This window comes from Misgurnus anguillicaudatus, chromosome 20 (genome assembly GCF_027580225.2).
Source record: "Misgurnus anguillicaudatus chromosome 20, ASM2758022v2, whole genome shotgun sequence".
NCBI classification, from domain to species: domain Eukaryota; kingdom Metazoa; phylum Chordata; class Actinopteri; order Cypriniformes; family Cobitidae; genus Misgurnus; species Misgurnus anguillicaudatus.
The window spans coordinates 19968478-19984337 of record NC_073356.2 but is presented as its reverse complement, the minus strand read 5'-3'; the positions used below and the strand labels follow the sequence as shown (position 1 = coordinate 19984337).

At 37.6% G+C, this 15860-nt stretch overlaps 1 protein-coding gene across 5 annotated transcripts in view; it reads left to right on the top strand.

Moving 5' to 3' along the window:
- The first annotated feature begins 6457 nt into the window (after positions 1 to 6457).
- The window catches only part of col16a1 (collagen, type XVI, alpha 1), a 120807-nt gene continuing 111404 nt past the window's right edge, over positions 6458 to 15860 (top strand). For 2 of the 5 annotated variants that reach the window (XM_073858263.1, XM_073858261.1), the window contains exons 1-2: positions 6459 to 6797; positions 11230 to 11323. In XM_073858263.1, the coding sequence (XP_073714364.1) occupies positions 11248 to 11323 (76 nt within the window). In that variant the 5' untranslated portion in view covers positions 6459 to 6797; positions 11230 to 11247. Of the gene's footprint in view, positions 6798 to 7390; positions 7539 to 11229; positions 11324 to 15860 lie in introns of those variants that run through there. The other 3 variants (XM_073858264.1, XM_073858265.1, XM_073858262.1) reach the window with 3 other exon arrangements.

Genomic DNA, 15860 nt, shown 5'->3' with positions numbered 1-15860 from the left:
TGATCCAGAAACATGTTTAGTTATACTGGTTAAAAGTCTCCTCACATCCTGATAGCAATCACTAAGTTGTTTAAATGTATTTTTGTAAATATATGTCATCTATGAAAGGCGTAGCACCAAAAAATGTTCAACAAATCATTGAATTCAGACCGAACGCAATAATTGGACGCATGCTATTTTTCCCCCTCATCGGTGAACATTTTTTGCATATGCCACTGCGCAACCTGTTCACGCAGACACCATATGTCATCAGCATGTTTACCTGCGCTACCTCCCATCTGTAAACAGAGTGAGAATGGCAAACTTTCCTGCTGAATTGACAACCTGCACCTCCACAAAACAAAATAAATTTTTTGAAACAACAATGACAAAAATCGTCAGCAAAGAGCAAATACCCAAATTAACATTTGTAACTTTACTGCTTTACCACAAGATGCAAAAAGCTGGGGGAGGCAAAGGTTCAGAAAGGGTGGTTGCGATGTTTATTTTGGTGAGGTAGGTACGCGATATGTTTGTATTGAGATGGATTCAGATATTCTACTTTGATGAAACATTGTGTTGCCAATGAGGTTTGGGTTACTTTATGAATTAGGTTAATGATATAGGCTACTACTACATCTACAGTATATCGAAAACGTGCTTCAACTAATTCCAATTTAAAACAGTTTTTTATTTTCGTTATTTTAAGTACTTCAGATAGAAGATATATCGGGGTTTTTTTGTGAACTTGCTCAGGGGTTGCGAATCAAAACAGATGATCTAGTCTGACCTGAAGAAAAGGTGGCAGAGATTTTTTGGAATGTGAAAGCATGGTCTTTGTTCAAGTGTAACAGTGTCAGATCTTACCTGGCCGGCTTATTATTTTAATTATTGTTAATCTGTAACAAATGTGTTGTAAGCTCTTTGTGTAATTTGTCAGTTGCTAATAAGATTTTTGTTTAACCATAATATCACTGCAAGGTACTGTGCACCTCTCTTTTTTATTTTTAAACTCATTTAACTCTTTAAATATCAAGGACCACATAAGCCAATGGCTTTTTTGGGTATATCATTCTTGACAGTTTTAAAATGTGTATTAGTCTTTTAGGGCTTGATTGTATAATGTTTTAAATTTTGTCAAATAAACAACAAACAAACAAACAATTAGTTTTGCTTTAGGGCAGCAAGTACTGTACATGATCACATTTTCAAGTTTAATGCACTGTAAAAAAAATGCAGCATGAAGTTAAAACAACGTACTACTTTAAAGGAAAGGTTCGGTATTTTACACTTAAAGCCCTGTTTTCAGATTGTTTATGATGAAATAGAACGGTTTTGACTGAAATGTGGACATATGATGCTGGCCCGAGAATTTTGGGGTGTTTGTTGTATCACCTTCCACCTCTATAATGGCTGTATAGGTGCTGTATTATTCAAGCTCTCAACGGAAGAATATACGGGTGTGAGGCGTTTGGAAAAAAAGGTCCACAAGTTTAAAACGAATGGTAAAACACACGTTGGAAAGCATCTTTTGCAGCGATTTCTGTGTGAGCATATCAATGAACACCCCTGACCACTCTGTGAGTTTAACGTCTTTGTAAACGAAAGTTTAATGCATTTTAGGAAGGATTGTTGCAGTGCACCTATACAGCCATTGTAGAGGTGGGGGTGAAACCACAAACATCCGAAAATTCTCGGGCCAGCATCATATGTCCAAATTTCAGTCAAAACCGTTCTATTTCATCATAAACAATCTGAAAACAGGGCTTTAAGTGTAAAATACCGAACTTGTCCTTTAAGTTTTGACTTTTGGTAAGTTAACATAACTTATAAAAATAAATTGAAATTGTTTATCGTAAGGTTAGGTTAAAGTAATACAACAAATATTTGTTGATTTCACATTGTTTATACAATTAATTTAATAAATAAATAGATGAATACAAATAAATAGTGGACATGAAGACTTTAAAATGTAATCACACACTTTATTCATTATTTTAGGTTGACTAAAGCAGGTTTATACAGCATAGTGGCCTTTAGATCTGTTTGTTTTTATAAAGTTGTTTGTAAAGCTAAATAATCTTTGCAAAATGTCTATTCCGTGATATTTTGTTACAATGTTATAGTCAAAATGGAAGCGCAAGAGAAGTAAAAAAAGACTGTGAAGAATAAATCTGTTTCACACTGTAACTGGAAAATGCATTTGGCAAAAGTCTGGATTCATGTTAGAATCAGCTTTGTGGTGCATGTTTGAAGGCTGTCTGGGAAAGTAAGAAATTTAGGAATTCCAAAAAAGGCTGTTAACCCCATCTGCCTACCCCTAGTTACTCCACTGGGATATTGCGGTACACAATTGCAATGTCACAGTAATTTATTGTTATCCGAAAGCAATCAGGTCTCAATTTCAAATCATAATGTACAAATACATAACGTCACTTACAGTCATCAATTTTTTTATTTAAGAATAAAAGCAGATCCACTCCCTAGAAGTGATCGTCACCTATTTCCTGACTATACAATTATACTTGGTTGAACCATATTGACCGAAATTATATATTATATTTACTACAGTGTACAGTGGTATTATTCAATGTAACTTGCTCACAGGTAAAGCAACTGATCAAAAAAACAAACTATTGCTCAGTCTTGACCATTGTTAAAGTCTCCAACCTTACATAATACACACACTCATAGACACGCAGATGCTTACGTGTTCCAAAGTTCCATTGGCTGCTGCGGTCGATCTTCTGTGAGACTATATTCTCCTGCCTCAGCAAGTTTTAACGCCCTCCCCCTGCTGTTTCCATCTCTGACTAAATGAGACTGAATAGGAAAAAGTCTGAATATGTGTCAGTTGGCCATGCAGGCCCTTTTTTTCTTTGTCTCTGGTTCTGGATGTGGCAGCCATATTGACAATTGAGATGAAAACCTTTCCAGTCTTCACCGATCTGGCCTCTTATCTATGCTGGACATTGAGTTGTAGTTCTGAAAAAGGGATTAGGGGCTGTGGGGGATTTTTTTTAATCCAGAACTGCATTTTCTGTAGTAAAAACTCTTGGATTTGTTGGCACTGCATTGCTTCAGTTATGCAATATGTTTGGCTTTAAAAATGTTTTTTTTATATATATATATATATATATATATATATATATATTTATTTATAGCTACTTATTTCTCTTTATATTTAAATAAAACAAAATGAACCATTACACAGTTATTATTATGATTAAATGCCTAGTCTAGTCTAGTCTCCCAGTGAGATCCATAAGGGTCTGTGTTTAAGCTTATATAACAACTGATTCAAATCTTTTACTCTCTGCTGATCCTTGAAATGAAATTCAGTTGTGTGACCTTACTGAGTGTCCTTAAGCACCGACCTTACTGTGTGACCCTACTTGAGAATCTACCAAGAGCATCTGGCGAGAATAACCATAGGATTTCCCCTGCCCTTTCTTGAACTTTCAAACTTTTATTACATTCCTTGTTGCTCTTGTCAATCTAAGGTTTATCTCCCAAAACTGCATGGAATGAAAATAAAGGGTCTGCTAGGCTTTATTCTCTAAACTGGACTAAACTAAACATACAGATTGAGAAAAGGACTTGAGGTACTCTATCTCCATTGCAAAAAGTTACTTTGATGGAAGATCATGCCACAATAAAATGAATTCTTGTCTTCTTTGTCATATTACTGTAATAATCCAACTGCCTATTTGATTCCCCTGGGTATTTTATAATATATCATTCATCACAGATTTTACAGTGTTAGATATAAAGGTTGTCCACTATATTAATACAAGCAACAGCAAAAACTGTTCATTCTACGTAAAAAAAAATTTCATTCTACGGATGAGGATAACTTATAAACACAATGGTATAATAATATATTAATAGTTTGATCTATAATACATTATAGATTACTTCAGTCCAACTACATTAGGGACTGCAGAGTTTACAGTGTGTGACAACAGTCTGCTGGCTTGAGACACATGAGAATATTCAAGCACCTTTTTGCCAGATGTTTCTGTCATTGCTGCAGTCATGCAGCTACTAACATCCTGTTTCTCAAGAAGCTATGAACTGTAGGAGAACAAAGTCATTGTCCAGACACAGATCAGCGGGTTAGCATATCAGTTAAGGTCAAACCTATGCCCCATAGTGAATTAATTCATATACAAAGGACAGGAGATAGTATTTCTATGATGAAAAATATTGTGTATGACATTACAATAAAGAGAAACTGAAAGTCAAAAGGCATCATGAAAATTTCGAACCCAAGATCACATAATCACAAACAGAAACCTGGAAGTTAAGAGACTTCTAAAAGGGCCCGTTGTGAATACATTTAGGTGTTCACATTTTATTTTGAATGATTTTACAAATGTTTGGAATTCACATCAGCATCTGTCTTTTATATTCTCAGATTGAGTGGTCCTTTAAGTTAAATGTTTAAATGTCTTAAATGAACTAAATAATAACCTCACATAACCTAAAAAAATAGCAATTAAGTTAGTTTACTTTCTTAATTATGTGCCTCTAAAACACCAACGTCGGCTTAACATAATAGATTAACGTCAGTCTGAAGTCAAGGTGTAACATTGGGTAGATGTCCGTTTTTGGTTAAAAATGAAAATTAGGTTGACATCAAAACCCAACCTGACTTAACAGGTTGATGTCAGTCCGACGTTGGTTTTTGACGTCAACCTGACATTTTGATGTCAGCCCGATTTTCATTTCCAACCGAAACGGAACGTCTTCCTGACGTTAGAGCTTGACGTCATGTCTACCTTGTGTTTTGACGTCAGCCCGATTTTTTTTTCCAACCGAAACGGAACGCTATCCCAACGTTGGAGCTTGACATCAGGCTGACGTCAAAACACGAGGTAGACATGACGTCAAGCTCTAATGTCGTGAAGACGTTCTGTTTCGGTTGGAAATGAAAATCGGGCTGACATCAAAATATCGGGTTGACGTAAAAAATCAACATCGGACTGACATCAAGCTGTTACGTCGGCTTAACATAATAAATTAACGTCGGCCTGACATCAGGGTGTAACATTGTGCAGACGTCCGTTTTGGTTAGAAATGAAAACCAGGCCGACATCAAAACCCAACGTCGGCCTGATTTCAAGCTCTAACGTTGGGATGAAGATTCAATTCGGTTGAAAATGGAAATTGGGCTGACATCAAAACACAAGGTAGACACGACGTCAAGTTCTAACGTCGGAAAGACGTTCTGTTTCGGTTGAAAATGAAAATTGGGCTGACATCAAAATGTCGGGTTGACGTGAAAAACCAACGTCGGACTGACATCAAGCTGTTACGTTGGCTTAACATAATAAATGAACGTCGGCCTGACGTCAAGGTGTAACATTGGTAGACGTCCGCTTTGGTTAGAAATGAAAATTAGGTTGACATCAAAACCCAACGTCGGCCTGAGGTCAAGCTCTAATGTCGGGATGATGTTCCAATTGAGTTGGAAATGGAAATCGGACTGACATCAAAACACAAGGTAGACATGACGTCGAGTTCTAACGTCGAGATGACGTTCCGTTTTGGTTGGAAATGAAAATTAGGTTGACATCAAAACCCAACGTCGGCCTGATGTCAAGCTCTACCGTTGGGATGAGGTTCCAATGCGGTTGAAAATGGAAATTGGGCTGACGTCAAAACACAAGCTGTTACGTCGGCCTAACATCATAAATTTACGTCGTCCTGACGTCAAGGTGTAACATTGTGTAGACGTCCACTTTGGTTAGAAATGAAAATGAGGTTGACATCAAAACCCAACGTCGGCCAGATTTCAAGCTCTAATGTCGGGATAATGTTCCAATTCAGTTGGAAATGGAAATCGGGCTGACGTCAAAACACAAGGTAGACATGACGTCGACTTCTAACCTCGGGAAAACGTTCTGTTTCGGTTGAAAATGAAAATTAGGTTGACATCAAAACCCATGTCGGCCTGATGTCAAGCTCTAATGTCGGGCAGACATTCCGTTTCATTTGGAAATAAAAACCGGGCTGATGTCAAGCTCTTACTCTAACATAAAGCTTATTTATTTATTTATAAAGATAACTGCTTAAAGAACAAAGAAATCTGGAAACAAACGAAAATAAAACCCACTAAAACTCAAAATACCAATTCGGCCAATTTAAACGAAAAAAAATGGATGAACGGGTATTTTGAGTTTTAGTGGGTTTTAATTTAATTTTTTTCCATGAAATCCACGAATCTGGCACAAAGTAATTCATTTGAACTATTTAAATAAAGTTATTATTGCCTTTAAAATGAATTACTTTGTGCCAGATTCGTCACATAAAGTGTTGCTATCTGGGAAACCTCTGTCTCATTATATGAGGCTGTTTGGAAGAATCATGGAAGAACCGCCTGGAATTCGTCTAATATTTGTAATACTTTAGTTGTCCGTCGTTGATAACTGGTCTGACCAGCACAATCTGTGTTATAACATACTCAGTAGGTCTTACTGTAAGTTCCTCCACTTTAGAATCATGGCTGGAAATCAGAAACGGAACAAAGCAGGACTTGTATGAGGCGGGCGCGAGAAGAAAAGCCTGCGGCATGTTTTCCGCACTAAATGATGTCATCACGTTATCCTGGAGATTCTCGCATGGAGGAACCACAGCGAGGGGAAAGTTTATTAAAACAACTTAAGGGGAGGGGAGAAAGAAGCTGAAGAAAGGCAAAAACTTTATCCACACAGGAGAGGACTCTTGGAAGCTCTTTAACCAAACTGGATTACATCAAGAACAGTTTCTGAGGATTAATGTTGCCATAATTTATTGGATTAACAATTGCTAAGGTATAGTTATGTGGGGTTTTTTTTATCAGTCCTGTGGGGAATCTCTACGTTTCAGACGTCTTGGAAACGCAGCTATTGATTATTTTACGTATTGTCCAATGCAAAACGCAAGTTTTTTTATATTGACTTATTTTGCAGTGCATGCCATTGCCAGCACAATATTTTGCATTTGAACGATTCACAGTATAAGAAGTTCCTTCTGTTACAGATCGATCACTACTATAATTTTTATTTACGATAATTACTTAAATGTACAGATGTGATTATACTGTCACACGCTGCTGTTAGATACATGCAATTAGTTAAAGTAGCCTACTACTTTTCTCTTATCCATTTTACCACTTTGGTTTGCGGTAAAACTCTTTTTGACTTGTTGCCCTACTCGTGGCCCCCAGCGGTAGAAGCGCGTCTCAGCGCGCGCTCACTTTCAGGGCAGTTCACGCGCTCGCCGCGCGCTGTCCTCACACACGCCTGAAGGAATGTCATCACATCCCTCTGCTTCTGTTTGTACGAGGAGGAGACGCGTGCCAGCATCTGCCACGCGCAGCTGTGCAATCGCAAACGTCCCTAATCATTTCTGGATTTAAGCATCGCAAATACGGCTTGTCAGTTATGATGCCACTTTTTCAGAGTATACTCTGAAGGACAATGAGATGCTTGCTGCAACTCCCTGGCAAGATGCTTTAAATTTTGATGCAGCTTCACGATCTCTAAACCGTTTCAGCACACTCTCTGCCTAAGGTGGGATGTTTTTAAATCAGCCTATGGGAGTCAAATAGGCAGTGGAAAAATATGCTCATGCTCTGTCTGATGAAACTACCGTCTGCTCCTAATGCAGATTGGAGTTGAAAAGGTGGAGACGCTTGCTGCATAACCTGTGGACACATGCTGTTCTCATTTGCTTTATCTAACTGCAACAGTTTTAGTCTTTAACTTAAGAAACACAATATGGAGTAAGGAAAATAAAATATAATGATTGTTAATCAGCTTTAATTGAAGGTTAAACAGTGCTGCAGACATGATTACAAATGCCACAGGGCAGATTATAAATCTCTCTGCTCATGTTTGATGTGGCTCTGTAGCTGGCAGGTTTTCGTAACCGCATGCCTTCGTTCTTAACATGACTCTGCAGTTCCCATCTCAGGCTAAATGCGGTTCCTGTACCTGAACTGGTAACGCATTGCACTAGCAATGCAAAGGTCATGGGTGTGATCCCAGGGAACATGCTGATAAAGATGCACTTTATATGTAATGTGCATATTTAAATGTACAAATGTATAAAAATCATACACAGTACAAGAGCTCCTATTTTCTCCATCTGATGTCTAAAGTGATTTTTGTGATAGGTTTGTCACTTGTTTGCACCTTTGAACTGAATTTAAGAGAAATTTATCATAACAGTCTCTCTCTCCATGATCTCTCAGGCTCTGACATGAAAACAACACACATACACACCTTCTTGACAACCTCCTTCCTGTCAGCAGCCTACAAAACAGTAGACATTTAGAAAACTTTAACAATGGCCAATTAAAGTGCCTGTTTATTAAAAATGCACATTGTTGTTTCAGCTATTCTCTTAGAAGGTGGCGAATTATTGTTTTCGCATGCAAAAGATTGATTGTAACTATCGGTCTTTCATTGAAATGTTATGAATTGTGGCCCTGGTGTGTTTTCAAGCCACATTCTTGATTCACTAACTAGTGCTTTTGTCATTTCCACTATAGGCTTCAGATTGCTGGGCACTGAGCCAAGACAGAATATGAGAGAGACCATTTATTTTATCTGTGGAGTCCAGCTGTTTTTACTGCATGGCAAACAAAGTGAAACAAAACAAGCACAAGCTTTAATTTCCATTTCTTTTTTTGTGCATGAAAGCCATTGATAATGAGAAATTGCCCAGAGGCATTGAATGCAGGTAAATGGACTATATCTCCACCTCGCTCACCTGAAATGGATGTTGTCATGTTTACTAGAACAATGTTGATTTTGCACCGAAAAGCGAGGTAGTGCATTGTAAATAACTGAAGTGGAATGATGCAAACAGATGTTTGGAAAGCCTGCGCCAGTTACGATGCGAGCGATTCTCATCGTAGGTAGGTGATAAAGCAGTGCATACTTTTGGGAAATGTTATGTTCTGTGAAACGTTCATTGTCTCAACTGGTACAGTGCCTACAGGTTGTATAACCTCAGTTCGGAGGATGCAGATTATGCGCCAAACATCACCGGCAGGCTCCGATTTACAAGAAAGCCGTAAAAGGCCAAGAAGAGAACCTTGCCCTCGGGCTTTTTTGACTAATACATCAGTCTGACAGGTTCACGTTAAGACATGCCAGTGAGGGAGTGAGGGTCACTTTGAGTGAACAGCGTGTCTATAAACCGCAATATGAGCTTATGTTGGTTTTGTGGACACATATAAAGACTGAAATATACTTGTTAGTATTCAGTTCAACTTTTAGTTTAATGCGGATAACAGAGAGACTGGCATGCAAATCTTAGTGCATGTGGAAGATGATCAATAATCAGAAAGAATGTAAAGCATTATCGTATTGCATATCGCATTATTTAGCAAGTTACTGCATATTGTTCAAGTTGAGCAGCCCTTCACAGAAATATGTACACATAAAAGAAAACATTCTGATATTATTGTCAACAGCAGGCTGGAAATTCTACTTAAAATTGGTTTAGAAACATGATAGATGATTTCTAGGTTTAAGATGGTCATGAGCTTAGCTAATTCAGTTGGTAGACCATGTTAGATCTGCAACAAACCAGCTAGTTTACTTTCTTGTTACTAGTTTAGGTGATCAGTCTGGCTTTTGCAACATATGTATTAAATTAGTTAGCTGTTTGCTTTCAGCAGCTGTCAATTAAATGATTTTATTTTTAAAAGCAATGTTTTGATACTTGGGCTAGGATAACTGGGGTAGTTTTAATTGGCCATTGGAAAGGTTTCGATATGCAGATCTGGCAACCCTAGCACACCTACGCAGACAGAGCGAGAATTGAAAGCAAAAATCCAGCTACCTTACCTTACGTTTCATCTAAACCGACAACAAATGCCACAGGAAAAAGAAGATTTAGAAATGGCTACGACAAAAACAACATCTGGATCATAAAAATAGCTAAAAGCAGAGTTCACGTGTTTTGGAGGAGGCGTGGCTTTGGAGAGCACTCTAAAGGGAGGGTGGAAGCTTATGCTTTCAAAGCTAGCCAGTGTTGCCAGATTGGACGAGTTCCCACCCAATTGGGCTCTTTTTGGTCACGTCCCACTGGAAAAAATTGGGCTGTTTTTTATGCAACGGGCACGTTTTTATTTTTGACTATAAACATTGTTTTTTTAATAATTTTTCATGAAAACGAACTATAAAATAAATTATATAATGCAGGAAGACGTTTAAATTAGGTATGGCTTAGTTTAGCCAATAAGGTTCAGGGGAATCCTGTCATCTTTTGAAAGATAACACTAGAAATCGCATGGGACTACCGCTACTCTCCAGCATAATATATGTGCATACTGGCCTGGCCAGTACTACTAATAAAAAAAGAAAGTTTTAATGCATTGATTTGAGTATTGGCCTATTAGAGAAGAGCTGTAGTTTTGACAATAGTAGCAAAAGAACAATTAAAGTATAGTACTCTTCTGAGGTTTCTGGTGTAGGCCTTGTGTTTTATTGAAATTAAAATTATTATTTGTATCTAAAAAATTATGCACTGCATGTGATTTGTAAGTCTGGTTGTTTAGTTCTGTGTGTCCAATCTGGCAACACTGAAGCTAGCTTGCTATGGCTAGCCTGTCTAAAATTGCCTGCACTACCTTTAAACCGGCTACCATATTTCATGTATTGCTGCTTTCATTTGACATTATTGTAAGGAACCAGCATTCATATTTTATGTATTGCTGTCTTTCATATGACAGCATTTATATTTACAGTACATTTATCTAAAGTGACTTACAAATGAGGGGGCACTTAACATTTTGCTTTCAAATTTTATAGCCTATGTGTGTGTGTGTGAGACACTTCTGGAGAGAGGGACAGATGGACACAGTAATGCTAATCATCAAACGTCATGGGTTACAAAGCTTTATTGCAAACGCTATGGATCATTAGCACAATTTATACTCTGAAAAGCACTCATCCTCCCTAATAGTCACTATTATTAATCTGGCCCCTAACCACGGTATTGATTGTGACTGCTCCCACATGCTATCTTACGCTTTCCAGTAATAATTTGAAGCTCACCACAGACACATGTTATTAAATTAAATATAATAACACTGGTGTCAAAAAGCAGAGCCCTCAGCCCGAGCCTATAATATTTCTTAGTGCCTTTTTTTTCTTGAATATACTAAAATACATTTCTCTTGATATGAGTAAGTACTTTCCTCTTATACTTTTTCCTCACCTGTTCTTATCTTTGCCTTATGTTAAGGAGCTAAAGGAGGGCGTCATGAGGGTCATCTGGTCCTCTCTGGTGGTTCTGACCATCTGGATGGGTCATAGGGGTCGGATGGCATCAGCTGAAGGTAAGGGCCTGGTCAACAAATGGCAATTCAGGCAGGTCAGATATACATATATTTTGTAATTCATGTTGCTTGCCACACAAATTATGATATTTTAAAAACCTACTGGAGCCTGTAAATCAGGATATCGCTTATTTGGGTAGACATGTTTAAAATTTTAGAACAATTATTTACTCCCTGTATTTCCTGTGCTTTGACACCAAATGGATATACGTGAAAATCAGATGACTTGATTTCACAACTTTTCATTGGCCATTTAGATATGTGAAGCATACCGAATACGGAAATGAACCTGGACATTCAATCAGTTGAAAAATCTAAAAATCGGCAAAATGGACATACGTGGTTTTCATCGGACAGCGACGATATGCAGATTTATGAATATGCAAATTAGTCCCCACCTTAACTCAATGGCAGGGCTTGGACCATATACTGTATATATGAATATGCAAATTAGTCCCTGCCTCCACTCTTTCGCATTTCCTCGGACCATAGATATATTTGTAAATAGATGCTACATTCGACAGTTTCATACACATAACCGCTAAGTTCAGTTTCACACATGCCATACGTGAACTGCGCGTTTGCAGCACTAAGCTGTTTTTGTTTCCTAATCTTTGTAAATCGTTTTGGATAAAAGTGTCTGCTAAATGCCTGAATGAAAATGTAAATATTTAAGAGCTGATTTTAACAGGTTACAGCTCATGCTACATTTACACGTGGGCGAAAGCGTTAACGCTTCTCATGTACTCTTAATGGGTGACGTCATGCATTGCCAAACTGAATTGTGGATCCGTCAACGTCGCATCACTGCCGTTGCTCCCAGCAGAAGTTGAACATTTCTCAACTTTTCAAGCGCCAATGCGTGCGTCCGCCAATCAGATCGCCTTATTCAAATAACCTAATGCAAGCCAGCCAATTACGTTTATGCAAGACCGCATGTGTTGCAGCCACTGTGATTGGCTGTTGGCCACGCTTCAGACAAGCCTTCTGTCAAGCGTTAACACTTTCGCCACGTGTAAATGTACCGTTACCCTAAATGTGTGAGCAGCACAGAAGAAGAGCTGAAGCAATCGTTAAAATCGTTTCAGCGGAGAGTCTATGAGGCATCCATACATAATATCTATAACTCAAACTACTGATCCATTCATTCGACTGTGTTGATATGATTGTTTACTTGTTTGTGACGATAGAAACCAAGGTGATTTTAAACCGCCGGAATGAGACCAATTTTATGGAGAAAATACTCAACAATGGTGTTGAATTTTGAATTTGCACATGGCTTGTTACATATTCAAAAACACCACATAGATGTTAAAACAACAATAAAAACAGGATTTTATGTAACAGGAGTTTATGTAAAATTCATAGTTTGGATAGTTATGAATAGATACAGCATGAATATTTGCCCTCTGTGCAAATGCATCTGAATGTCCCATATGTTTGCTCAATGAACATCTGTGTCGTCTCCTCCTGCCACAGAGGATTAAAAAATTGGCCAAACTTGACTAAAATCCAAAGTGCTCATTGCCATCATTGTATGGTTTTCCTTCAATGTTTTTATTAGGTCTGGTACTACTTAAAATGGAAAATGTCAAATAATGCCTTGTTTGTAAGACTGCCAAGGCTATGCCTTAAAAATATGGTGGTGGAAATTCTGGACCTTTCCATCTTTCGCTGTCTTTCTCATACAGCGAATTGAGTTTTATGTCAGTAATCTATAACACGTAGTAAATTGGTACCCCTCAATGTCAGGGAAACTTTCATTACATTTTGATTGACACTTTACGATCTCTGTGTTATTGAGTTTTTAGTTTGTCCTTCATACTGGAACACCTGGTCAGTGCCCGAATAACATAACAAAACACGGGAAGCTCTGCTTGTTCGAAAAGTATTGTGAAGTGTAATCTTTGTGTGGATATAGTGTACACTTACTCCGTGTCACTCATTTCTGCTAGAATGTGGTGTTGTTTCTTTACACTTTTGCTAGTTCAGCTCTTCTCAGGTTTGATGTGGGTCTTTAGGCAGGAGGTAAAAACGTGTCAGTCTATGGCCACACTTTCAGCCTTTTATTGTATTGTGTATACTGGATGTGTTAGATCTGGAAAACCACAGGAATCTGGCAATACAATAGATGTCTGGGTCATGATATGAGAATATTGTATTTTTTATGTTTAGTGTAGAGCCCGACCGATAAAGGAATTTGAAGGCCGATACCGATACAAATGTTTGTTGGTTTTAAAATCCGATATTCCGATATATTTTTGTTATTTTTTATTTCAGAAACGCGCAACAAAACATTAACAGATTTCCCTAACATTAGTTATTTGTAGTTATTAATGAGTTTTAACTAAAATAATATGATAATGCATTTTAAAAAGAAACTTGTTTCTTTTATTGTCTCGTGACCAACTCACCATGACTTTACTTAACCGTTGTTCTCTCTGCCCAACTCTGGCTGGATCAGCAGGTTGCAGGATGTGTGACGCGTTGTACACGAGTGTTGCCAACAGGGAGGTTGTAGAGTGCCCGCTGGTGGACAAACTATACAATGGTAACACTTATGACATGGTTGAAGGCTGTTTCATTCGTTTTTTTTTTAAATATTCATTTATCGGCCATTATGATACTGATAGTTTGGAAAATGCCCAATATCGTCCGATAATATCGGCCTGCCGATATATCGGTCGGGCTCTCGTTTAGTGTAGTATAATATATTGCGATCTTTCACTAACTTGTTATACATTTTATCATCTGCATTGAAGTTGCTTTATATTGTATTTAGATTATAGTCCATAATAAATAAATACATGTGCTTTGTTGTCCTAATGTTACAGTATGTTTCAACTTCTCAGACTTGCAAAGACTTCTGAATGGTGGTCAATATTATTTTTCCCAAAATTATTATTTTGAAAAACATAACTAAAAATAGTTTTCCCTAAAATATGAATATCAATGCAGTGTAATGAGCTAAAATATTGCAGTACTTAAAAAGCTACTGAAATATTATCATATAAACTTCTATTCTTTTATTTTGCTATTTATACCAACACAAAAAGCTCAAGTTGAGTTTGAGCTCACATGGAGTTTATTTCCAATGCTCTTTTCACACTTTACGCAGTCAGTTTTGATGTATTTTGAACAGAATTTGATCATTGGTAAAGGTTACAGTGAAAGAATGTAACCTTATTTTGGTTTTACCATTTACTGTATCCTACTAAATCCTCAACTTCTCCGGGCTTGTGTTTCCCAGGACAGATCACAGCTCTCTGAAGCTGCTTTCACACCCCTGCTGTGCCAAGTCCCAATTGACTTTCTTCATAATGAGTTTCTTAAGGCCAACTCTATGACCTAAAAATATACAATAAACAATACTACAATTAGGGACCAATAGACCAGAGACTGTGTGCGGGATTGTGAGCGAGGGTGGGACACTAAGCAGTCTTTCACATTTATTTGCTTTCAGGATATTGTTAATGATAATGAGAATATGCTTTGACATGACTATAATGTTTTTTTTTACCAGCAACTATTATATCTATTTAGTTTCAAACTTTCTTTTCAAAAATAGATGTGTTAAAGTAAGCTATTTACTTTTATTCCTATAACCTAACAGTTTTACTGTGCTTCCTCCTTTGCTGAGTCAGCATGTTCATATCTGTAAATTAAGAAGCTACTAAATCTTACCTAAATCATTCTAAACCCAAACTTTAAACTGTAAAGCGCTATCTTTCCCTGACATCCATTGACGTGCTTGCACTCTTTGTGCTTAAAATGCTTTTTTCTCCTCCTCCATTCAACTTTGCAACGTTCCCTCAGGAGCAAGAGCCGCCTCCAGCTTTCCTATCTCCTCCCTGACATCTCCGCGTCTTAATCCCGCCTTTTGCCGTGCGAAAGCAGGGAGCTTTGTAAAACAGAGAAGAAAAGGGACTTAGCCGAGTCTGTCTGATTTCAAGAGTGAAAATGCATGAACAATGCAAAATGAATTCCTCATGTGTCAGATAAGTTTTGCGTTGGAAGCATTTCCTATCGTATCGATGTGTGCTGAGTTAGCTGTGGGGTGATTCAGGTGTTGTAGATTTAAAAAGAACTCTTTGTAACTTGACAGGAAAGAAATGTGGAAAAGCATCATGCTTTTGCACCTTATGAGACGGCTCTGAGATGATGATTGCTGTTATTGCTCAAGTTTTTCATACTGTACCCCTTTGGTCTCTGAAACATCTAATTGACGTTCTGCTGAATCACGCTTACTTTCTAATGTGCTTTGACTGATGCATGTCTTTGAGCTACTCATACCAAGCTGATTAAAACTCCTCTTTTCACAAACGCTTACATTGATTCACACAGAAGAAGAGTGTCTTTCAAATGTTGTGTCCTAAGTCTGCATTTAGGAGAAATTGGCTCTTTTGCAAAAGTCAGTGAAGCTAGTACAGCTATAGCCAAGCATTTGAATTCAAAAGAAACCTCTAGCTGATCAAGCTTGAGTGCTGTGCAGGAACTCAGTGTGGGTTTTATTTACACTATTTTTTATTAATACCTT